The sequence below is a fragment of the Leptosomus discolor genome, chromosome Z (genome assembly GCF_034619465.1).
Source record: "Leptosomus discolor isolate bLepDis1 chromosome Z, bLepDis1.hap2, whole genome shotgun sequence".
NCBI lineage: Eukaryota > Metazoa > Chordata > Aves > Leptosomiformes > Leptosomidae > Leptosomus > Leptosomus discolor.
The window spans coordinates 24,395,895-24,421,414 of NC_141419.1; the positions used below are offsets into that span (position 1 = coordinate 24,395,895).

The window sequence follows — 25,520 nt, forward strand, 5'->3', positions numbered from 1 at the left end:
ATATCTTGCTCTCAGATTAGGCAAATTGGTGTCTTTATCACGGTCCATATCTGGTACACATATTTGAGGACAGCAGGCATAGCTGGAGTGGAGGGAGTTTCGGCTCAAATTGAACAGTCAAATAATTACAAGACAACAATGCCTAGGAGTTTGTGGAAGATCCTGAGATTTTTACTCCTAAATGCAGAACACCAGCATTTAGGTAACCATTAAAGCACTGGTACATCATTCTGCTAAGTATGGTTCGAGTTTCAGAACTGAGGTAGTAATCTGTGTTATTATTTTTAAATGTTTGGGTGGGTTTTTTTTAAGTGCTACATCTGAATATATTATACCATATGTAAAAACCTCAAACCCATTGCCACCCAGCAACTCGTAACTCATTGCTTTTCTGACATCATCCTGCAAGTCTTGAGGAATTCTCTAATCACACCACAGAGTGGGTTCCTTTGGAAATCTGAGACTTCCTGCTGTTGAGGCTTTTTGCCTGGTTTTGTTTTGGTCTCTGTTTTCCTAAGAAATGTACCACATATGAAATGCACCCCAGCAAAATCTTCATGGGAGGTGAAGGATGTACTGTTTTGGAAACCACAGTCCTTAGGGGTTGCCAAAACTGGAATCTGTGGAGCTTCAGCAGATGAGATCTGATATTGATCAGTCTTAGTGGAGAATCAGACAGAGGGCTCAGGGACAAACAGCTGCTCTGGTGCAGAAAGCTTGATCTTCCCTCATAAAGTGAGCAGAATTTGGAGAGAGTGGCTATGAGGAGACATTTTTGCTATTTCGCTCTTAGAGAACTCACCCAACGCAACAGGTCACATGCACAGCATGCAGAGGCAGACTGAGGGCTTGTCTACAGCTGCATCTGACATTCCAGGTGAAACCCAAAAGCGTTGAATAAACACCGTTGCTGACCATTTTTTCCAGCTGCCATCAATGTGGAAGTTGCAAAACATTCATATTCATACGGACATTACTCTTGGAAGACATGCTGTTCCCTGCACTAGCATATGTTTCAGCAACTGTTTATATCTCTCTGGAGGCTAAGACGGAAGGGAAATGGATGAGACCTTGCTAAGGAGAGGTTTATGGCACCTGTGGTCATGGCTTGCACCGCCTCCTCTAGGGGAGGTCTGAGCAGCTGGTTCTGACATCAGATGATCCTTCTTTCAAAGGAGTGCACTCACATCTGTCTTATGTGCTCTCTCTTCCCCTGTCATGCAAAGACTATTAATGACAGTCCCAAGAGAGACTGATAGCCAGAGTTCCCAGTCTGAGACACGCTAAGTTTTTATCCTGGGAAGAAGAAGCAGGATGCAAACCTTGGCACCAGAAAGAAATGAAGGAAAGGACACTGGGAGGAGAGAAAACGCTAAAGGTGCAGTAGTAATGACAAGCTCAGCTGAACACTGTGCCTGTATTTGCTGGACTCTGCAATGAGAAGAGACTTTAGCATAGACCCCATCTAACATCAGAGATCAGTGAAGCACTCATAGTCTATTAATAAGATAGTGTATTAATAAGACTATTTTCTGCATATCAAGTCAGCTAGGTGAGAGTTTTCTTCTCAATGTCTAGCCCAGCCTCTCTGACAATACTCAAACCTGAGCATTTACCTGGAAAGATTTAATTGCAGTAATGGAAGAAGAGGACCATTCTGCCAGCTTTGGAGAAGTTTTATTCCATTTTGGATCTGCTTCTACCTGGATTAGGACTTCTGTCTAATACCTGGTAAGCAGACATAGGTCAAGCACAGTAGAATAACAGAGAGCATTACACAACCAAGGCACCACCTTTTGCTTGAGACAGGTGGTGTCACATTTCTTCCTCCATCACTGGTCACGTCTCTTGCATAAGTTTATATTCAGCATCTCTTTTGGTCCACCAGATTAGGTGCTTTTCTTGGATGGAAGCTGTGCTTGTCCTGCAGTCCGTCTCACAGGCAACTTTCAGTTCAACATTTCTTTAAAATACTTTCCAAGGTTTTGTAAGTACAGAAGAACAGCAGCACTCTGCGATGGGAGCTTCTGGGGGCGGGGGTGGGGTGGGGTGAGTTTTTGCAAGTCAACAGCAACCAGCAAAGACATGTGCTTGTCCCAGGAAAAAGCTCATGACCTATGGTTCAAAGCACAGACCTGCCCCTGCCACCACTAACACCGAAGCTCTCCCTCCACACTGGACCACCATGGAAAAGACTTCTCCTAGAGGTGACACAGCTGTGGCTCATGACCAGCATGCATGAGGGTGAGACATTCCACTAACCCAAAGGGCTTTTGCAAATGTTAGGATGTGCTGACAGCTGAGTAATCCTCTGTAAAGAACAGTACACCTTGGCCGCTGTCCTACATTGCTCCACCGCCAAGAGCTGCCAAGTGCCAAAGTGCCACAAGTGCCTCCTGTGTGTGCTTTTTTGGGATCCAGCATGCACTGCCCTAAGCTGTCTGCCTGGTCCACAAGTCCAAAAAGGCAGGTTTGCTTAAGCATTAATTTGTCTCTCTTTGGAGCTGATGGACACCTCCCCATCCAATGTGAACAGATGCAGTCTTGATTATGGAAGGGATATACCACGTTACTAAGGATTTAGCTCAGTGGGTTTCTTTTCCCCAGAAGCACAAGTCCAGCCCATGTCCATCATCAAGTAGGGAGACATATTGTCACAGAATATTTCATGTTGGCATGCTATATGAAAGCTTCAGAGCAATGAAAACTCTTTCACCTTTTGTAGTAAACACAAGCCACCAGCACGTACTACAATGTAATCTAGTAAAACAAAATCATTTTGGGAGCCTTTCAAATGCTGCAAAGGAACAGCACGCTTTGGGTGGGCTGCTCTGTTCTATGAATGCTGCCTGTTAATACGCAGATGTCAAATGCCAACTTTCCATTCACTGTTGCAAAATAACAGACCATCATGTGGTAAAAATAACCATGGGAGGCATGCAGAACATTCCAGCGCTTATTTCACCTACAACATACTACCAGAAATGTGTCTGTGGAAATTCAGTGGGCACCTGTATCAATGCTATGCCAAACAATATGTTTCAGGTCAATGATTTGGAGAATAAGATTAAGGGTAGGCAAATGCTTTTCGTCCATTTTTTACTCCTTTGGTATAATTTATCCCAAATCTAAGGTAGCTGCAGAAAACAGGAGATTACTTTCTCACTATGTGACAATGGGAAAGAAACTCGGAAATGGCTGCTTTCCTCTAACACTGACCCAAGAGGATAACACAAAAAAAACAAAGTAGCTTTAAAGCTTCTCTATGTCCAAGGACAGTTTGTTCAAAGAGATATCCTAAATCCATGTCTGGCTTTGCTTGGCCGTTGATACAATGGTACCACCAATCTTGCAGCCGGGTTTCAAACATTCAATAATGCAGCAATGCCTGTCCACCCTTCCCACTACTGACAGATTTCCAGCCCACTTAAGACCAATGAATGCTGAATAAGGGGTCCAATCTTCTTGTGAAGTCCACCAGACAAACCACTTTTTTAAAGAAACACAAGACATGATACCAGGATTTTTACATGGGGCAGCATAAATCTTATTCTGACGACTCAAGTTAGGCAAGCAGGAATGTCAGGAGTCCAGGACAAAACTTGCTTCAACTGCTTATTTTTCTTATTTCCAGTTTGCATTCTTGGATATGAAGAGTGTTTCTAGCGCTCATACGTTTCAAACTCTCTAAACATATTAAGCTAATCCCACCTATTAAATGATCATTCTGTCTGTAATCCACTGTTACACTGTTCATATGCCTGCATCTTGATTTAATCCTGCACTCCCTGTTTTTTAAAACTTGTATGTGCATCTTGTACTGCTGAGTCCTCCTGTTAGTAATTATCAGCACAATGATAGTATTTAATTATTTGTATTGCTTTCTTTGTTCTGCTTTATTTCTGTTTTTTGGGATGCAGATATTTTTTCAGTTGTTTCGCATGAAGTGGACAGAAATGCTGACTAATGTAGACATCCCTGTTTCAAATGCTTTTGCATACAAGGGAGCTCATTAAATCATTACACTTACTCATGTCTATGTTTACTCATACGCACATACCCTTGCAAGCTACAAGCTGAATTACACGATTTCTCATATCATGATAACATAGAAGTCTAATAAGTAAACTGCAGCCTGTACACTCATGCATTTTTGCTGTCCCGGCTGAAATTAAGCACCTCTCACACAAAGGAGAAGTGGTTACATTAGCTTAAGAATAAACACTACAAGTATGTGAACATGTTGCAAAATGTCTGATTTTAGTGGGAAAGTCACTTAAAACTGAATTAGAAAAAGCAATACTCAACTGAAGCATTTGTGTTATGTGCAAGGCCTTCAAGACCATCTACAAAACCATAGCTAGCCCTGCTGTTTCTCTAAGGTAGAGGTCTTTGACTTTTTGGGACAGCACAGACCCACATGAGCCCACATCCTCATTTATGAATGTTAGTCTGGTCTTAAACACTAACTCCTTCAGCTTTCTGTTTCGACAGTCCACTCAGCTTGTCAGACCTACCGTTTACGTCTAGCCTGCAAATAAAGATGGGTATTTCTCTTGTGCTATGGCTGTTCATGTCGTAAATGCAGACGCATGAGAAAGGGATCTTCCTGAACGCTTCAGTGTGAGCAGAAGAAATGGTGCTTTCTGCAATGACAATGGAGTGCTCTACTGCAAGAGAAAGGGAATGGTTGCATGCTCCCCCTTGTTAACACATAGGCAGGGGTGCTGGCTGCCAGCAGAGGCTGGACATTGGCCTTTGCAACTAAGCTTCACCCTGCTCCTAGAGAAAATGTAAAAGACTTTGCACATTTTCCAGTAGGGACAAACCCAGCATGTGTGCCGCAAGACTCTTTCACAGACATCTTGATACTGCAGTTGCTCTGTGCTAGCAAATATGATGCAGTGTGACTACTGAATATATAACATCCACGGCACAGTGGTCACACAGTCCCCTAGCAACACCTCTATGGCTGGTCAGGCAGCATTTTTCTATCCTGCTGGTGAAGTAGCTTAGTCTGTCCTCCATCACACTCATGGAGAAGGTTTGGGCTGTTTCATAACGGTCCCATTGGATAGTGCACAGTGTACTTCCAAAGGACCATCAGGCCCCTGAAAACATGAATGTATGAATGGTCCCCCTGTAATCCTCCTTTCTGATTCTCTGCTGGGAATGCAGAGGGGAAATGTGGTGCACAGGCAGCAAAGAAATCCTTTCAGGATGAGTTCAATCTACCTCACTGCTCCAGATGATGTGCTTGACATCTTCTCTCTTCTTTTTGCTCCTTCTTCAGCCCTTTACCTTCTCAGTGTATCCTGATGGGCTCTGGACATGTCATGTTGCCATGGATGTAAACTGTAACTAGACTAATGACCTCAACCTCTACTGTCTTATCTCTCCAGTTCAGGTGGAATATTTTCTCATTTAAATTAAAATACTTTTTTACTGTCTTTGGACTTCTCTTACAAAGAAAACAGGGAAGTTAAGCATGCTAGTGAGGCTGTCAAACAGATGTCCTTTCAACTCAGGAGCAAGCAGCTGATCTGTTATTTGACAGAAGAGAGCTCTGTTACTTCCAAATACTCGAAGATTTTATTTCATGGCTGCAGTTAAGGAAGAAAAAACCAAAACCACAGGGGCAAAGTTTTTGCACATCCTACACTTTGAACTAACTAAGCAAAGCAGCTTTCATTGCCTTCAGTGGTGTTACACACGTAGCTAAGCACATGCTCCTGTGTTTTGCTGGACGGGGTCAGGGCACTGAGCACCTTGCAGCATTCAGAACTAGATGAAGTATGTATTACAGTACGTATTTCTGAAGTTTAGACCATGTATGCTTTCCATCTACTGCATTAATTTATGGAGTAAACCATCAGGTAGCATATGAAATCTAAAAAAAAAAAGTTTTCTTTCCTTGCCTTCTTATCACAGATGTAAAAGAACAATACATATTCTCAGATCAGTTTTAATAAATAGGAATCACAAGACAGAGACCAGTAGTATGAGGCAGCTCTTATATTCATGCTGATCTATGACTTCCACATAGAAACCATTTAGTGTTATCCAAGTTTAGGGTAGGTCTGCTTGTGTATATCCCCAAAGAAACATTCTCAGTGACTTCTCCAAGAAATTTCACAAGAAACCTGGCATAAGACAAATTGAGTTCACCAGGTGCTAGGCTAAAAACTTCAGCTCTTGGAGTTTTGGTCCTATTTGTTTTTTTCTGTCACTTATATGCCTCAGCTGACACATCTGTAAAAGCTGTGCTGCCAAATTTGACCAACCTTTGCTAATTTTCTGCCAGCTGAAAAAACTCTAAATTCACATAGCCTAAATGGCAGAAGCAGCAGCTCTGGAATTTGTCCTGAGAAATAAAAGCATTTTCTTCATGAGCTTTAGAGCCCATTGTTTGTAGCAAAACAAAGGAAAACAAAAAAAACCAAAAAAAAACCAAATAAAAAGAGGACAAACATAAACTGAGACTGCAATGGGAAAATGATAAAAGGAAATAATTCTAATGCCCAAACCTTGCTTCTGAAAGCAGTAAATATTTGATCTGCTGGTGGCATCTGCTGTTGCATTTCAAAGCAATTTGCACCAGTGAAAACTGAGTGCAAGAGAGCTTCGCCCCTCTTTGAACTCCTTTTGGCTGTAGGAGGTGTAAAGCAATGGAGAATCTCTCAAGTGTTGATGAAGTCATACACGTGCATCTGAAGAGGGAACTCAGCCCTCTTTTTAACTCCCTAGTGAGAGAAATCCATTAAAGTCCATTAAACACAAAGATACCATGATGGCTCTACCTTGCAAACCATGGATACCTGGGAGACAAATTCTGGGCAGGTTTGGCTGTATGTGTGCCTACCTCTTACACTCTTCCCTGGGCAGCTGCTATCAGCTGCTGCCAGAGATGGGAGTGACTGTTGAGTGACTGTTCTTACATAAAGCAAAGGGAAACTGTCCCTACCTGTGTATGTTTTCTTCCAGCTTTTTCACCTTCAGCTCATCCTCTTCTGACTGTCTCCTTCTGGCTTCTTCCTCTTCTGCAGAGCCAGCAGGAATTCCCTGTAGCAGCCATTTTTCCCGAAGAGCTTTTGACTGTAAGGTAAAAAACCCCAGTCCTTAGGAACAGACTGAACAAAAACAATCTGATGATTGAGAAGCAGCTGTCTCTGCTTCTGAATATTAGATTGTCCCCACTGAATTTCTGATTACTGTTTTAGCCAGTCAATTTCAGGCAAACCATCAGCTGTTTATCCAGATGTCAGGTCTTCCAGATTTAGGGGTGTCGGGTTTATAGTATATACTTTATTTACCATCAATGACTTAATATGAAGTTATTTTTAATTCCTAATAAAAACAAGAGTTTAAACAACACAAATTAGCCAGTTCAGCAAGAAATGAAATCTTTGAAGAGAAGCGTGGATCTCTTGTGAAGGATAAGGCATGGACTGGAAGGACTAAAATCATAAACTTCTTTCTTAAAGCTTCAAAATCAAAAGAGCAGCTAGCTCTAAATGTAACATGTTTCATGAAGGATAAAATCAGTCTGATATTAAATTAATCAAAGACGTTATTTTTCATTTATACCACAGATGTGTCTCCATACATTTACAGGCAGACAGACAGACAGACACATGTATACATTCACACAAGCATACACTTCACCTCTTAGCCAGACACATATTCAAGCAAATCAACACAAGTCTTCCAGAAACCATGGGTAACCCACTGTCACAGAAAACAGCAATATTCTACATCCAATAGAATCATTCCTGGGAGTTTTGCAATTCTTTCTGCACCAAAACCACAGTTACGACCTCACCTGGCCACTGCCTAATCCAGCTGCAGCGCACCCAGCAGAAGATGCATTGGTTGCAAGCAATCGTTTAAATAGCCCATCAGCCTGTGTGTCATTTGGCCCAAATACTGCCAGAGGGATGAGGCTGATCAGCTGGCAGACAGAACAACCACCTGTCAAAAGGGAGATCAGGAGCCCAAAGCCATGCAGGACTTTGCCCCTTGGCAAGAAGGAAACGGAGCTGGTGGAAACAATGGTCGGCCAAGGGACTGACCAAGCTAGTCCCTTGCATTGAACAGAAAAGGGAAGCCTTGGTTTTGAATTTGCAAAGTGATTGGCAATGCTGGTTCAAGGAACCAGCTGTGAGAGTGTGTAACCTCTCCAGCAACGAGGAGTTAATAAAGAAATCACCAGTTCAAAGAAATTTGATTTCAGAGGCTGCCCAAACATGCAGTATCAGTCTTTTCAGTGTCATGTTCGTGGCTGTGATGGAACCTGACTTATGCAAACTATGTGTAAAGGAAAAACGTTCACTGCCAAAAGGAGGCTTCAAACCCAGCCCAAAATAGAAAGTTTTTTGACGTGACAGACAAGGCTTACTTGTTAGTTTTTGAGTGTATATATAGACCTGGTATCTATGCACAAACTATTCTTGTCAATCCATGGCCTATTTGAAATCAGGCAATCAGATTTTAATAAGGCAGCAGACAGAAAGCAATACAAAACACACAAGCGAATTAGACCTTATAAACTACTCCAGCTTTCACTGACTTTACCTGTGCTGTGCATCAGAGAACTTCTAGGTGGGTTTTAAGTGATTTCTATATGAATTAGGACTTCTGCATGACAAAAAAGGTCTCGTGCTCTTGTATCATGCAGACATGTTCAACAGCCGGACACGCTGACGCTGGAGATGTACTTCACCTGGCTGAACTCAGCTTTTGCTCATGGCCTCCAGGTGTCAGTTCACAAAACATTAGGGATAGCTATCTCCCACCACAGTTTCTGCAGTTTGCTGCTTCTTTTGCTGTCACTACCATCTACTTGTGCTTCCTGATGCATTTCGTGGTCTGGTAGTGAGATTTCTCTGTGGGACCTTCGCTTTCCTGTTCAACCCAGCTGATGATTACTGCTCAGAAGTTTCATCAGCTTATTCAGGCCCAATGTACTATTGACATATCCCCTCAGCAGCGGACTCCCAAGTCATCACATGCACCAGGAAACAAAGTGATACAGTCTAAGATGGGTTTACAGGTCCTAAGGTGCTAAGCATTTACCAACCTGTGCTTTGGCATTTAAGAGGTCTCAGTAGCAGTGGGTACCTGCTGGGCTAGATCCATTGCAAAGTGCTGTGAAGGCTGATTGACTCTCAGCAAATTGGTGTCTTTTCTTTAAAAAGAAATGTGGCCAGCTGCATGCAGAGCTATGTTGCTACGTGTGTCATGCTCAGCTAAAGTCTCGAATCAGAAATCCTGTATGGGATCTGAAATCCTCAGTGGGAAAAAAAAAAAAAACAATTTTCTAAAGACCAAACTCTAAAGATGAAGGCAGCCTTCTCTGCTTTAAACCTATTTTAGATATGGCTCCAGCAGTCCTAATAGAGCCTTTGGCAAAGTGCTGCTTGGACAGCACTGAAGACATTCAGTTAACAGTTAATCCTCATTTGCTACAGGAAGACAAATAACATCCAGGCTTTTTTCAGTGTGCTTTTACAGAATCTCCATGCTGATGCTCAGACAGGGAGAAGCCAGCCCCTTCCGTACAACTGCTGTACACCAAAAATAAGATACTTTGTGCAGCTTGTGTTTTGGCCTTTGTTTATGTGACACGTTTAAGCTACAAAATCACATGATTTCTTTCTCCCAGAAGCCTCTTTTTTTGACCTATTAATAGCATGAATTTGAAACTGAAAAGCATCAATGGGGTTTTTAAAAAGACATATTTTGAGACAAGAATGCTACAATCTACTAAAAATCCTCCCTCTCGGGTGAAATGTCAGCATATTTTATCTAAATCAGGAAAGCTGGTATCTTTGATGTTTCTGTCTCTCCTTTTTAAGAAGAAAATTAAGGCATTCATTAAATACTACACTGAGGAATTCAGACAAGAAGACTCTGAGAAATGGAAATATTTATAACAAGTATTTCTTAAAATTCAGCGGGTCTATTTGCCAAGCTGTTGAGGTTACATATATTTATACACCCACTGCAAATACAATAGGCAAACAGGCAGGCATACATCATGGGACCATGCGCAACCGTCTTGCTGTCTGGGAAACATTTTCTCCCCTGACAGATGACTGGTATAGTGCTGAGGCAGTGGGTAGGGGTGGAATAAACTCTCACCTGCTTTGGGCAAATTCTTCCCAGGGCATTTGCATTAGAAAGCCGGCAGAGAGGCTTTGGCACACATGATGAGACCAAGGGTGGTGGAGCGCAATAGGGAGGTGGTGCTAGAGCTGCACTGGTCACTTGGGCACAGCTCCTGGGTACCAGACAGTTCAGTAAGTGAGGCAGCCAGCATCAAGGCAGTCCAGCCAGATGCAAACCAGAACCAGATGTGGCTTGGAAAGAAAAGATGGTTTGCTGCCATCTGTCCTCCACAGCTATGAAATTTGGGTTATGCTTCTTGAAAAAATCTTGCAAAATCTTATCCCAGGAAGAATAGAAGGTGTTTCTCAAATCTGCTAAAAGGAGAATATTTGCATGAAGATGGAGCCTAAAAATAGCTAGCTGTACAAGTTACGCCTGCTTAACAATGTTGTGCATTTGCTTTTACTTAACAGCCTGTGACTAAAATGACCACAAGCTAGTATTTCAGCATTGTTCCTCCTTCATGGCCTGTTAGGAGCTTTAACTCTCTGCTGCACCTTGGAAATTCTTTATGCACCAGAGTTGTGCTGTATGATTAGACATTGTCAAAATGATAGAGGGCTCCAAGAGTGGCCATATATACTATTGTTAAAACACAGGTATTTTTACAGCTCCGTCCAATACTGGAATGTGAATACGCTGTACTTTCAGAAGGCACCACTTCACTGGTACAACAGCTATGCTACGTACAGTTTAGTATAAGTATTCCTTCATTTACTGCAAGAGTATAATTTCTTCAGGCTTAAATCCTTCAGCAGAAATTAGATCATGTCATTAAAAAAGCTCTCTGTTACTGAAGTGGAAAGGGCACTGGGCTTGCGATGCTCTAGGTCACCACCACTCTCAGGTGATTTGGTTTCTCCGCACACAAGCGAGATTGCAGAGATAACTTGCAGTTCCATGTTTACTTTGTTCAAGCATAGGAAATCAGAAGGACTTCTGCACCATGCAAAAGAGGAAAAAAACAGGTCACAATTCTGTGAACAGATCACAGTAAGGACAGAAATAAGTGAACAGATGTTGCACAGGAAGGAACGAAATCATGCCAAATGTTTAAATGCAGTAGACGCAGTGATGGCCATAAATGTGGTGCACAGCTCCCTTACGTGTAATTTATTCCAACTTCATGCTATAGGACAGTAAAGCCTGAGGGCTTGAAGTTGTTTACTTCTAGTGCTAGCAAGGAAATAATGCATAGCCTCTCAAACGCCCATAGTAGAATTAATGCTGTGTTGAAAAGAAAAGCTTTACTTTTAATGCTGCATTTTGCTTTAATGTTGCATCAAAAGTTTAAGAATTTGGGGACATTTTATTATAGCAAATAAACCATTTTAGCACCATTTTCATACACCACTATGCCCTTTACATGTCAGCTCTGGACTCCCTGCTGGTGAAAGGTGATTACCCATCAGTCGTGCCAGTTTTGGACCTGCTTCCATAAACATTGCTTCTAAGACCAAGACATTTTCAGTCCCACGTGAAGTGTGGCAGTGTCTTAACCAGATGCATTTGCCAGACTTGCCATTTGACAATTTATGACAATATAAAAGCCAGTTCTTGCTGTGCTGTTACCTTTTGAGGTAGTTTCTTCAAGCAATTTTGGTGAGGTTTTCTTTTGTATTTACGAGTGGTTAGAAGGGCAACCAGTACTATCTCGCCTTGAGAGTAGTGCTTGCTAAAGTGGAGCACTCCTCTGGCTGCTGAGTTATTTTCAAGGAAGCTGATAATCGTGAGAAACAAAAGTCAAAAATTGGCCCAAGACCGCCTCCTCCTGTAAAATGTGCTATTCTTGAGAAACACTACTGGATGTGGATTATTCAGGATAATTATGCTCTTCTCTGCCATTCAAAATGGGTAATAATGATCGCTCGTGTAATTCCACTGAAATCAGCAGTGCTACCTCAAAGGCACTTTACTGAAATCTTTGCCAAATTGAAGTTTTGTAAAAAGTCTATGAGTTTTGAGGCTTGAAGAACACCAGACATTAGCAATTTAGAGCTGGAATTATTTATTATTATGAAATTATTTTCTCCCTACATGCACTCAGTATTTCTGTCCTGGAAAAAAAGGTGAATGCAGGAGGTTGGATCCTCATATTCTCAAATCTGCATATAACCAGCTCATGCCCTACTAAAAGCCTGCAATAACCCTCTTCCTTCACCTGGCAGTGTGAGAGTCAGATACAAGCTCTGAACACTCCCATTAGGGTGCTAGCATAACTGGCTGCATTTCAGATTTGCTCTTCGCATTTCAGAAAGCTCCCTTGGTACAAAAAGGCTGAGTATTCCAGGCAGACCTGGAGCCTGGCTTTGCTGTCTGGCAGCTACCTGGAGACCCGCGCCCAGGAACTGCAGCTTTGTCGGCCAGCAGATCAGCTACAAGAGGGACGGCTTCCCAGAGCAGCAGAGCCTGCTCTGCCTATGCACTCTCCCAAGCATCTGCCCAGATCAATAAAACTGAGTATGCAAGGAACACAAGTGCAAGAATGACCACCACTAAAACTCCTCTGGGATTCCTCCCTTTTTCTTTCTACCCTGTTCCCATGGCTGCTCTGAACACTGCATCTCTTACTTGCCATACTTTCAGGCAGCTTCCCCTGCTGTCCAGCTGGCCCTAAACCAGCTAGTGCAGGTTAGCCAGCAGGTCCAAGTCTCACCTGCTAGCATGCAGCACAATTGCCAGCGTTAACAAAGAGGTTACTGGGGCACGTACTGAGATTATAGCATGATTTGTGGCTTTGCTAGCAGGCCTTCCCTTGCCTTCCAAAACCCGGAAATAAAATTGTTTGCATGGCTGGAGTATGAGCAGGCACATTAATGTTAGATGCCCTTAACCATACACGAATAAATATGCAAATGCAGAGAAGGGGTGTAGACATAAGCAGTATGGCAGATAGGTCCATTTTGAAATACGCAGCTCCTCAAAATGTATCCCTGAGTGATACTGTAGTATTTCATCTTCTGGCAGGTGACCAAAACAGTTCGACTCTTTGCCCAGACTGATGCAGAGTCTTCCTACGTGGGGTTTCAGTGTGAGAGAGTCTGCTTGCAAAACAGAGGAGATGTGTGCTCCCCAGCAAACACAAGAGATTTTACTCTGCTCTGCTGCAAGATGGATGTGGCCTTGTATGGCATGACTGGCCCTGGAACAGAACACGCAGCCATTTACAGATGCTGGTATGATCTGGTTTCGCACAGCAGCAAAACTTTCTATTGCCTTTCCAGTCATCTAAGACACTTGTTCTAGCCTAAGGAGCATGTCTGCATGACACACAGATATGACTCTAGCATTGCTCAGGTTAGTGAATTAAGTCATGCTGAAAAAGTTGCAGCTTGATTGTAGTCTTGACTTCAGTCACAACGTCATAGCTAATGTAAGTATAACTCAACACCAAAAAAGTACATTAGCTGGTGGTGCTCAGCCAGCCCAAGATCAAATAGCATGTTTATAAAGCTATTATCCTATAGAGTTGCAAGTTTTTTGTTGCTATTATTTTGTTCAAGAAATGAACAAACCATTTTTTAGAAATACCTTAAGGAAGTGGTTCTTAAAATTTTTTAAGAAGCATACACTTTGTCCAAGAGTCACAAGTGTTTTCCAGCAGTCAGGTAATGTGTATTTATCACACAGAACATTAAACACATTAAGTAACATTTTTCAAGCATGTCAAGACCCGCCCACTGTAATTGACAACCTTTTGTGACCAGGCATCAGAGACGAATGGCTTAACCTCTTCCAAAGTTTCTTCTAGGCCACCACATCAGTTGCTTGAGTTTCTACTTTCATAAAACCCTTACTGCAGCAGACCCCCAAGCTCAGGATCACTGGTCCTTGGGTCTTGCTTCAGAGTTGCTCAAAAGCTTCCCGCTGCCTCCAAGGCAGTCTGCTCATGCAAGGGACTAGTGTCCTGCCTGTCCACAAGGAGCGTGTCTCCTCTTTCCCTGTAGCTCCTGGGGTGCTAGAGTTTTGCTACAGCACCAGTGAGCTACTGGGCTGGGGGTGCAAGGGGGGTCCATGTGAGGAGATGAGTAAATAAATAGTAAGGTAAGTAAATAAAATTAATCATGGCCACTATTGTGATAAGCACCACCCAGAATCATGGCAGCCAAAAGACTTTGCAGAAAAAATCTTTCCCCTTTGTTTGTTTGCTGTAGCTGGTACGTTTGACAGCCCTTCAACTCCCCTGAGTACTTAGTCACTTCTCTTTCTCAAAGCATGCATTTGGCACAGCAACAGAGCAGACAAGAACACATTAAACAGTGCAATATGACTGCAGAAATGGGTGAGGGAAGACTGAGTTTGCTGGCATGATTTGTGATCACTTGGGAAGCGCTAGATCTCAGCTGTGTGCCCCTGTGGTTAGGCAAGGGGATGCGAGAACACAGCTGCAGTGTAAGCCAGGTCCAACCGGAGCTACAGATATGGGGAAGGCATGTCTGTGCAAGCTACCTGAGGGGACGGGTATGATGATAGCTGTAACTCCTCCATGAAAGTCTTATGCTTTGTCTGTTTAAAAACTCTCGGGAACAGAAATTGCAGCTGTACAGATAGAGGCCCAATTAGGAATGCTTTGGTCAAAAAAAATGCCAATTGTTTTATATCTTCAGAGTAAGCTTCCCATCCATTAGCAAGATCACCAGTCTAAATATTTTGGTGCACTGCTTTTAAATTGTTCAGATCTCGTATTTTATTTAACTTTGTAAACCAAGTAGACAGTTGTTTCCATACAAAGATGTAGAAGAAGAAATAAAACCCAAGCTCTTTCAGCTGCAAGAAAACCCACCACAGCAAGAGACATTGACAAGACTCTATGAGAGAAGACACAAAGTTTGTGTCTCTTGCTCAGATCATTCATCAGCCACAGAGCCTTGGTCTGTACAGACTAGTTTCACCAAAGGGGATCACAGGTATGGCCTGATACAAGGTAAGAGTTTCTAGTATTCATTAAAGACTTGAGATGACATTGAGACAAAAATAAGATGAAAGGTAACATAGCCTCTTTTCTCCATGTATTTTCTATACATCCAGGCTACCAGAAAGTTCTGCTTGAAGTAATTGGTGAAAACAATCATGCTGATACCAAAGATGGAGAGTTGGGTTTTTTAGTATCTCTTTTCAGGAAGTCTGTTTAAAATCTCAGACTTTTTCATGGCAGGGTGATAACAACGGCTCCGTCCAATTATTTGGCATTTGACTTGGGGCAAGATTAAGTACTATGATGAGAATAAAAAATAAAAAACCTGACATTGGCTGCTGCAGTGGCAAGGGGAGGGACAAGGGGACCAGGCTGTCCCGCAGGCACACACGGGCACTGTGGGGACACAGCTTGGGATGCTGAAATAAGGGCACACATGGTCATCAGGATGGTGGACTAATCTGGGAGCAGGTTTCCCAGGGGGGCTGTGGAATCTCCATCTTGGGCAAGAGTCCAAATGTAATAGGACGAGGATGAGCATGGGAGAAACCTGCTCCTCTTGGCAGGGGCACGAGCAGACCTCTAGGGTCCCCTCACACATAAATTACTTTATAACTCTGTGAGAATGTCTCTGTTTCCCAGGGAATTTTGGACCAGGAGTAAGAAATAACTTCAAGCTAGCTGAAGTTTTTGGACTTCATGTGGTTGGACCGAAAAATTGAGGAAGACCCTCTTTTACAGATACACACATGAAAAGAGTTTGATCACACTTCTACCTTCTGAAGCCAGAAATTTAGGTATGCTTTGGTTTTCCCTGGGAGTACTCTCTCCATGCTTTCAAAGGAAGTAAAGCATGGTTTTGAGAGAAAAAAAAAAAAAAACAAAACCAAAAACTCTTTTTGGAAAAGTTAACGACCTGAGATTCTGAAAACTGGCAACCCTCTGCCACCAAAACAAACACACTTTTCAAGTTATCATCATTACTACATAGCCACAGTTGCTATTAGTATTATCTTTTGAAAGAATAATTTCCTCTCTACATTCAGTCTGTCCTCAGCTTCTGTTTATCACTCCTTCCCATATACACACATCAGTCAAAACAGGCAAAAGGAAAAGCTATTTTCCAGAGATTCCTTTATTTTCTGGTCTTAAAAGTTCCTACATTCACTGTTTTAAATGGATACAGGTCATGTGAATTAATTTTTGAGCATGTATCGGGCCATTAGGAGGGGCTGTCGTTGAAGCAAGCTGTAAACATCCTCAAGCTACGTTGACACAGTCTGCCTAAAATGAAAACTGCTGGAGTGGCAATGACCTGCTCGAAGGACCATGTCACTGGTGAAAATGTGAGCGCTAATTTTGATGGGTTTCAGGGAAGACCTGTGTGTATGGGGATACTTACTTACATGGTCATCTCAGGATAACTCTGCCCCACAACTCGAAATACAACTCACACAACAATACCTTTTTCCTGACTAAAAGTGTTCTCGCAGAAGCATTATACCAGAATAATTACAGTATATTCAGCTCTGTGGCAATGACATGCAAGCAGGTAAGAAACACAAGTTAAAGGACTAAAGCTTTCATCTCTCTGAGGCAGTCAATTTGTACAGCTGGCTTGGAGAAACTATTCTGTTGTGGCTAGAAGATTTTATTTGGGGACAGATATTTTGTTTTCTGATTACTTGAAGAGAAAAGATACACCAATTTTTGAAATCTCTCCTTTCCAACCGCTGCTTCCCAGCAAGGATATCTGAAGGTTTTGTACTCTGTAAGCAACTTAGTAAGAGCAAGTGCCCTAAATCCCTAGGCTGTGCAGTCCTATTCTCTCTCCCACTCCTATTCTGGCCTAACAAATCTGGATGTCTCTTCTGGATTGTAAAACGAGTTAGCAGAGAGGCATGGAGCCTCTCACTTCTCGGCTTAAATTCTGGTGGGGGGTGAGATTTCCAGGGAAAGGTGGGCATCAGCCCAAAGGTACTAATGCACAGAAAGGGACGAACAGAGGTCCCTTATGCTCTGAAAACAGAAATTTACCTCCAAATCAGCTCTTAAACTCTCCATGCCCCAGAACTGTGGTTGGAAAATGGAGATGACAGGACCTTCCAGTCTCGCAGAGGTGCAGTGGGCTCCAGCACATTAAAAACAGAGGGTCAGCCTGGGACTATCATACCACAAGGAGTGCTCGACCATTAATAAGAACAGGTTTTGGGGGTATTCCACTGACCCTGTAGAGAACGGAGACTGACCACGACATCATCAAACATTTTTTGTGTGCTTGACCAAGTTGCCATTCAGCTTAAGGTTTAATTTACTCAAAATTATGAAGAGATTCAACATAAAAATTCAAAATTCCTTTATTCATAAAAGTTATCTCTTTTTTTCCACACTGTTGCATGTATGTATATGGATAGATAGACAGATAGATAGATAGATTGATTATATCTATCTATTTATATTCTCTGACAGCAGTTATTTTAGGACTAGACTAAATTGAGCATAGCAATATAACTGTGGAATAATGAAATTAAAATTTATTTATAGGTAAGGTAGTTTCAGCTAAAACCATACTCTTAACAAAATCTCTGTAACATAAAAAAGCTTTCCTTTCCTTCAGAGTAAAGACATAATTATGTTATAGATTATGTGCAGTCTTTAAGAATCAGATGCTAATAGAAATAGGTCCCTAATATTTATACCACTCCAGAAATAAAATAACTGTGGTAAATGGATTTATAGTACTAGTAATTAACAGCAGAGAAGCTATTTTTCATTTAATTAGGAGGTTTTGCGCTGTTTTTTTTACTACCAGCCGCCACCAAAAAGAGCTCCAGTAAACAATTATAGAAATTCTGTTCAACTGACTACAAGAGGAAGTCAGATTTTGGAAGAAACTCTTCTACTCTACAGTTTATCTGAACTAGCAAACATATCCATTAAAACTGGCCTGCCCAACTGTTGCCTAGCTGAACAAGTGCTTAAAAGCATATCTCCAGTGCAACTAATCAACCAAAATCAATTATTGCCCTCCTCAAGAAACCACATCATATTGACTGATACTGCAGACAGTGTGTTTGCAAAGGTGCATTTTGCCCACTTCTCTGATTTCAAACTATAGAAGCCGGTAACACCTCCAGTTCCCACGGATGTGGCAAGCCCCGTTTGTAGGCATATGGCCAACGAACTGTCAAAGCACAAAGTTTAAACTCTAACTACTGTTAAAAACCACAACAAAACACATCTTGTATTATATGAAAGAAGGAGGATTATTTTGGTATTAAGGATTAAAGTAGGTGAGAGGTATTGCAAATTGCCTCTTATTAAAGCAAACCAGCACGTTCAGTCTCAAAAAATGGGGCTTCAAAGCACCTTTATACTTTTTCTAACACCAAGGGCCTTTCCAATGAAGCATCTGATTGCAACATAGACAAGTACAGCTCCTGCCTTCAAGAATGACCTGACAGCCCACAAGTACCATGTGGATGTTCCATGCCTACTACCAACGTCCTCACTTCCCAGTGATTCACAGAAGAGATGATACGGCTTTTAGTGTCAGCAACGAGGAAATTCAGTTTTTAGAGCCTACACTACTCTGGACTTTTTCCTAGTCCAGACTTTCACACTTGAATGGCTTAACTTGATTAAGTCAGAAACTCACACAGACCACTAATAGCTGAGCCATGTTTTTGTCCTGGTATCCTCAGCCATAAAGCCATTGGCCTCATTCTCAGGAGCCTTTGTGAAATGTGTTGCCAAAGCCTCACCCACATTCAGTGCTGACAGTTACTAACTCTAGCATTTCCTGGGTTGTTCCACCTAAAACTATGCAGCAGCAGCCACTGTTCCTTTATTTTCAGTCAGATATGTAACAAGGGAAAAATTAATGAATTGGTAGTAAAGTCATTTTGCCAGCGGTCTAATTGGCATCAGCAACTTGAAAACTGTAGGTAATCCAGCATAAACATTTGCAATAAACTATTTCTATTAGGTATTTTTCCTATGTGAATAAAATTGTCTGAAATTAACAGAATCCCTGTAGCTTCCAGAACCTTTATTAGGTAACCAAACATGCTATTTTACACAGCGTATTTTAAAAAGAAAATTACTGTGGCATCGCACAAAAACGAAGCAAACCCATTGATTCCTGGCATGAATGTCTTCGGGTGAACTCAAGCTGTTACGCTTGTGGGATCAACCCAGATACGGCAGACACAGGATTAACCCAGATATTATTTTCAAAGGTTTCTCCACAGCACATTTTAATGAACATTGATATAAAGTCCTTGCACACTGACATCAACAACCTCACATAATTTAGAGTAAATATATGGGCTTCCTAGGCAAGCCTGGTCTTTTTGACCTGGATTTATGTCTTGCACAGAATTAGCTGAAATTCACATAATTCAGAAAATGAACTACACTCTATTTGTCACTTCTGAAGGAAAATGGACGCACTTATTTTGGGTTGTGTGAGCCAGACTGAGGAGCCGTATCAGACTGGGGGAGTATATTCATAGCAGACTTGGAGCGCCTGGCTTGCAGAGGCCTAAAGGAACCAGGGTCAGGTGAGGGAGAGCCCTGGGGAGGTGTGGGGGAGGATACATAGTTTTTCAAATGAACAAAGCAGCTCAGCTTTGACCAAATACCGTTTTGGTCAGCACCCCACTAAGCAACCAGAACACTGAACAAAGCATGAAAAGAAAATGCAGTTTGCTTGGTCTTTCTCCACAGAGAAATGGAAATACTGTCAGCCAGTGCCTAGGAAGGGCCTCAGAGCAATGAAGATGAACTCTGCAATCCCAGGTAGACGGACCTCTGCTATCACCTCATCCAGGTCTCCCAGCAGACAGTTGTTTGGTGGCACAGTGAGGCGGTACAGGCAGCTCCTAGAGCAGCAGTCACTGTGACCACTACAGTAGAAGCAACACACTTCTCCTCCGATGACAAGTGATGCCACTGAATGGAGAGGTACAGAAGCTCCTATCATATCTTGATGCTAACCCTTGCACCCAGCATTACAGACCTTAAGTCTGGATGTGCTTTTAGCTGAGAAAGCTGCCATTTTAAATTCCTGTGTCCTGATCTCCCCTTAGCTTCCTGTGTGATTACTGCTCTTGCTCCAGGCTGTGAGGTAAAGAATAAAGGGAAATAGTTAATTTTCATGTGTGTCACTCAAGAAATCCGTGCAGCAAGACTGAGCCTCCGCTAGTGGAAATCAGCATAGTAGGGTTGAAGTCAATGCCAGTTTACATCAGTCAAGGGGCTGACCCCACTGCATCACCTTGAGAGGTTTTACTTTTCCCTATGAATGATGATAAACTTCAGTTTAGCAACAGTTATACGAAAATAAATCAGATGAAGTACAGAACTGCCAGAACTGGCTTTCCAAAATGCTCTGCTTAAAGAATTTCATGAAAAAGCATGATTCAGTTAGCTTGGAAACAGTTAATGTGAAAATGGAAATCCTCAGCTTTGCAGCAAAAAGAAAAAAAAGCCCAAGCATCATGAAGGCACGGTACAGGCATCTTAGTGCTCTGCTGCATCAACCTAGGGTCGTCAGAAGAAATTCTCCCTTGCCTGTAGTCAATGGCAGCCTGAATGAAATGGCAACTCCTGTTGCCCCACAGAAATGCAATCACATCGTTGACTGACAACACCAAAGACTATGTGTAACATCCACAGATTTATGGTGAAACTGATGCACCATTTGTGTAGGCTGCAATAACTACTTGGGTTTAACTGCATCAGATGACCAGAAAATGAGGAATAGTTCACAGAACATGATGGTAGGGGCTTGGAAAGGCAGAAGTATCCTGTCTGTAGCGTAACTTGAAGTCTGGTCTTCAAGTGCATGCGTGGGCAGAGAAGATATTCTGTGCACCATCTCCCCTCATAGGTGCACTGTTCACACACACATAGTATTGAACAAGCAACCTAAATACCTTATTTTTAAAAGCACAGCCCAGCTCACTTACTGCAAGGATAAACTGTCCAGCTCTGATCATCTTTCTCAGCTATTTTAATCACTGAAATTCCTCAAGCTCCCCTACTGAACTAATCCAATGAGATTTGACCCACTAATGTGCACTGGTTACAAAAAGATCACATGTACATTTTTGTTCTTCTCTTTGCTATGCAAAAATGTAGAGACAAACTCTGCCACTGACAGGAATGATAAATGATAGAAATAACCAGAATGGCTTTCAAACGATGCTATCTGCAGCTGTCATGGAGTCCAACAGGGACTGGAGCTGCTCAGCACCCTGTTAAATATCAAGGTGCCTCTCCATGTAGACACACACATACGCATCAACACCCTCTCTGCATGTACACACATGCCCATTTTATTGTGCCACATACGCCTAATAACTTCATCCTACAGTTACAGCTTTACACACACACACGCATGCTAACTAACACCCCCCCCCCCCACCCCCCCCCCCCCGCAACACACACACATACACAAAACCTAATGACAGGCACCAGAAAAATCCAACGCAGCTCTGCAGGCAGAAAGTGCTCACTGAAGCAATGCAGTGCACACCCAATCCACAGCAATTGGTGTCTTATCATTATGTATAATAAATAACAGTGCTTAATAATAACACCACTGCCGTGCTGCCTGCTCTCACACCCTCCCGACTCCATGCTCCTAGGCTTTTTCTGCAACATGGTCCTGTGCATGAAACACACAGAATGAAAACCAGGCAGGACACGATCGCTGCAAGAGATAGGCTCCGGCAGTGAAAGCTGCTTCATGTCAGAGTGGGCTCTTCCCAGCTTTCAGATGTGTGATCTGCATGTCTAATAATGAACAGATTTAGTCAATCCATCATTTCTGGCATCAGTCCCTTACCTTGAAATGCTGCAGCTGAAGTATCTGGTCCTCAAGCTGTTGTCTCTTGCCTTCTATTTCTGTCTGCCTTTTCCTTTTCTCCTTGGAAAAATAATTTGAGAGAGAGAGAGAGAGAGATCTCGTCAGAGAAATGGAGGCTTTAAGGGTAGCAGATTCGTAAGAGCATGTAAGCAGTCAAATGCATCTGTACAGATGTCACCAGTCCCATTTCACCTGCTCCTCTGCCTGCTGGTATGCAAACAGCAGCGTCCTGGGAAGATGCCACCCCCAGACTACCCTGTCACTCGCCAGCAGGAGAAATTCTCCTCGCTCACTCCCAGCAGCCAGAGCAGCAACAGAGTGCACAATCCCAGAGGAGGGGAGAAAACAGGCATAACAGCTGAGAGAGAAGTTAAAGGGACAAAGATGTGCTTTTGCACTTGAGACGATGGGCCAAAACCATGGATTACGTGGTACAATTGTATGACAGTAAGGTGACACAAAAGCAGTAGGTGGCATCATGGAGGAAGGGAGCCAGGTTGCAGACCTCTTTTTTTTTTCCTAGCAAGGTTGGTGTTAAGGCTCTCCCTGGGCTCAGTGAGGAGAAGGTGTTTCAGCCAGATTGCATGGGATTTACTTGCAAAGCAAATGGGATAGATAACCCCCATCTGGCTTTGTTTAAAAATTCAAGCCACCAGCACACACTAGTAGTTGGCCCTTCCCAGCTCCTAGAAGCTGGGCTGACCGAGTGGCGCCAAGGAGAGTGCGGTCATTTCCACAGCTGAGCATTTTCACAGTCATGTTCACGAACACAGCCACTTGTCTCTGCTCAGGCTGCTCCCTTGAGCAGGCAGCAGACTCTCTCAGGTGTTTCAAGAGGAGACTGACCTGCTTTTCTCCCCTGCAACACATTCCTCTTACAAAGGATCAACTGTTTGCCCTTCATCAGTCTCTCACCTTGTGGGGAGCATTTCTGCTCACCCATCCCCAGCCCAGATCAGCTCCCTGTCCTGGAAGTCTTTCCTCATTTTAGATTTTTCAGCCAAGACAGAAATAGTGAGTCATAAATGGAGACAGTCAAATAAGCATATCAGCCTCAGTTTTTACTGGAACAGTTTTTACTCCCTACCTATGAAAGCATGTCTTTGTTATTTAAATATTTCAGTAGCTGTAACATTGGTCTTGAAGATATTTGGGGTTTTTTTTAAGGCCCCAAACTATTTTTTCTGTCTCATTTCTAGGTGTCTGACAGATGCTCTGGGAATTCTCTGCTTTCCAGGGATTTCAAACCTTCATACCTTGTCCTCAACGGGCATATGATAAAATGCTGCCTATGCAGAAATTAATGGTGCTTATATTGGACCTCAAACCAGGGCATTTTGAGTGAAAGCACTACACTTACAAGAAAGATCAGGATTTTTTTTTTTTTTTAATGCCAGGCTCACTCAAAAAAACCAAAACGTGGATCTAGATAACTCCTTGGACCGCTCCTGCCGAAGAGTGAGACATCAAAACAGTGATGGGAGGGCCAGAGTAAGGAACCCAGAAGAGGCAAAGTAGTTAAATGATACGTCAAACAGTTCTGCACACTCTTACTGATTGTTTGTATACATCTACATCTACACACACACACACTCCCCACTGTCTGAAGTATGTAAGAATATTACTGCTGAACAAAAATATTCTGCTGAAGTTGTTTCAGAATAGGAAAACTGGCTTTTTGGATAACTAAATGTCACAAATGGTGCCTATTTCAGCTGAAAACTTGACATCTCACTGCTCTATGCACACAGAAAATAAGTTGCATTTATGCACACAGAAGCATATAAAATTTATTATGCACCTTTAAAAATCTTTTCTTATATAAAATTCATAGCCTGTGGATCATCCCTCCTATCACTCCTCCAGTCTCCATCTCCCCTGTGCATTTTTGAATGGAACAGGATGTTGGATGGCTCAGGGGTTAAAAAAACCCAACATTGTTCAGAGATCTCTCCTGACATTTTCTTCATTCTGTGCCATTAACAGTGTACTTTGGAGACTGAAAACCAGAATCTGTTCTTTGCTATTTCCTCAAATAGCTGGTCAACCATGGGCCAAAACAAAGTATTTCTAAAAGCCGTTCCAGTTAATGGCCTTGTATTCTCAGAATAAGGATATTTCTGCCCTGTTTGTGCCAAGTTGGCCAGATGACAGAATGTTTGGATTTCACGTATGTAAGAATCAACACTCCGCATCTGACATGCCATAGGTCAGCATAAGGCACCTACATCTTCCCAGTTAACTGACTTACATTTATATGTGTGTATATACATACATATGTTTATATGTATATATATATGTATGTATTCTATCCTTCACAAAAACCTTCTCGTAAAACACATGATAGAAATCACCGCAACAACTCCTCTGGCCTCCTCTGGCTGCTTGTGTCATGCTGTATAATGGATGTGACAAGACAGCCTTATAAAACATAGATGGAAACTTCTTTTCTTTGTGAGAAAGGGAAAGCACTTAAGAGTGTTTTCCCCGTAGGCAGCAACACAGCAGGCACTAAAATACTCGAACTACTTACTAACTAGTGGGCTTCTGTGGAGTTAAATTGGAATATTGCTCACGTTTCCATTTCACTGGCTTTCAGTCAGCCTGACTGCATGTCTCTATCTGCTGATTTTTTTACCACAGCTATGGCTGAGGAATATGACAGCAAAAGTATTTTTATTTTTCTCTGAAGATTGCGTGAATTGCAGCATTGCTAATTATCTATCAGGACGTTTCACCTTCAGGTCACTAGATCACATTCAATTTAGTTTTCTCCCAGTCACTGAAGGTTATGACCATATGTGTTCCCGGTTTATATGGGTGTGTTCTGAAAAAATGTGATAGAAGACTGGACTAGCTCATACAAATTCCACCAAAATCAGCACGTCAAGGATTTCAGACATTCAGTGGATGAAATCAGCCCCGACTTTAGCAGGCTCCTGATTCAGGACTTACCCGAAAACTCTGTGATGTAAAGCACATGGTTACACCTGAGCATTCGATAAGGCACTTTTCTGTGCTGAAGCCAGTAGATGTTCCTCATTACTCTGTTCATCTACTTTACAGATATCTTTTTTCCAAGTATGTCTGTTAAATGATGAATTCACTGAGTCCTGGCACCAAGAAAATAAAGTGCTCACTTTAAACAAACACCTCCACTCCAAACAGCTTCAGTTAAATCTATGTCCTCTTTTATTTATACAATGTAGGGAGTAATCCATCACTGCTTCAGCTAGCAGTTAACACATCACCTCCAAGAAGTAACCCCCAAGACCATCTCTGATGTCCTCCCCCAGGCAAGGATGCACGGAGCTCAAACCATAGGGGGAAGACAGGAGTGAGGAGGATGCCTGGGTAGGTATATACAGGATGATCAGATTTTGTACAGTTTCTGCACCTTTTCGGGGGGGTAGTGAAAACTGTCGGCTGGAATGTAAAACACACACATAGTTCCTTGAAGCTATTCTGTGGACACCAAGTGTTTGGTTTTTTTTCAAGAAGTGAAGCGATTATAGAAACTAGGTTGAAAAGAGGTGGAGAAAACAGGCACTGAAGCCA

The 25,520-nt window shown here is 42.4% G+C and overlaps 2 protein-coding genes across 2 annotated transcripts in view; both read right to left on the minus strand.

Moving 5' to 3' along the window:
- The window catches only part of LOC104350161 (PALM2-AKAP2 fusion protein), a 223,104-nt gene extending 201,088 nt beyond the window's left edge, over positions 1-22,016 (minus strand). The window contains exons 1-2 of the mRNA XM_086479813.1: positions 21,942-22,016; positions 6,965-7,095 (exon numbers count right to left, since the gene is read on the minus strand). The gene's annotated coding sequence lies outside the window, so the exon portion shown is untranslated. The remainder of the gene's footprint in view (positions 1-6,964; positions 7,096-21,941) is intronic.
- The window catches only part of LOC104343423 (paralemmin-1), an 85,726-nt gene that overhangs the window by 57,552 nt on the left and 2,654 nt on the right, over positions 1-25,520 (minus strand). Inside the window, exons 2-3 of the mRNA XM_086480049.1 lie at positions 21,942-22,022; positions 6,965-7,095 (exon numbers count right to left, since the gene is read on the minus strand). Coding sequence (XP_086336175.1) covers positions 6,965-7,095; positions 21,942-22,022 — 212 coding nt within the window. The remainder of the gene's footprint in view (positions 1-6,964; positions 7,096-21,941; positions 22,023-25,520) is intronic.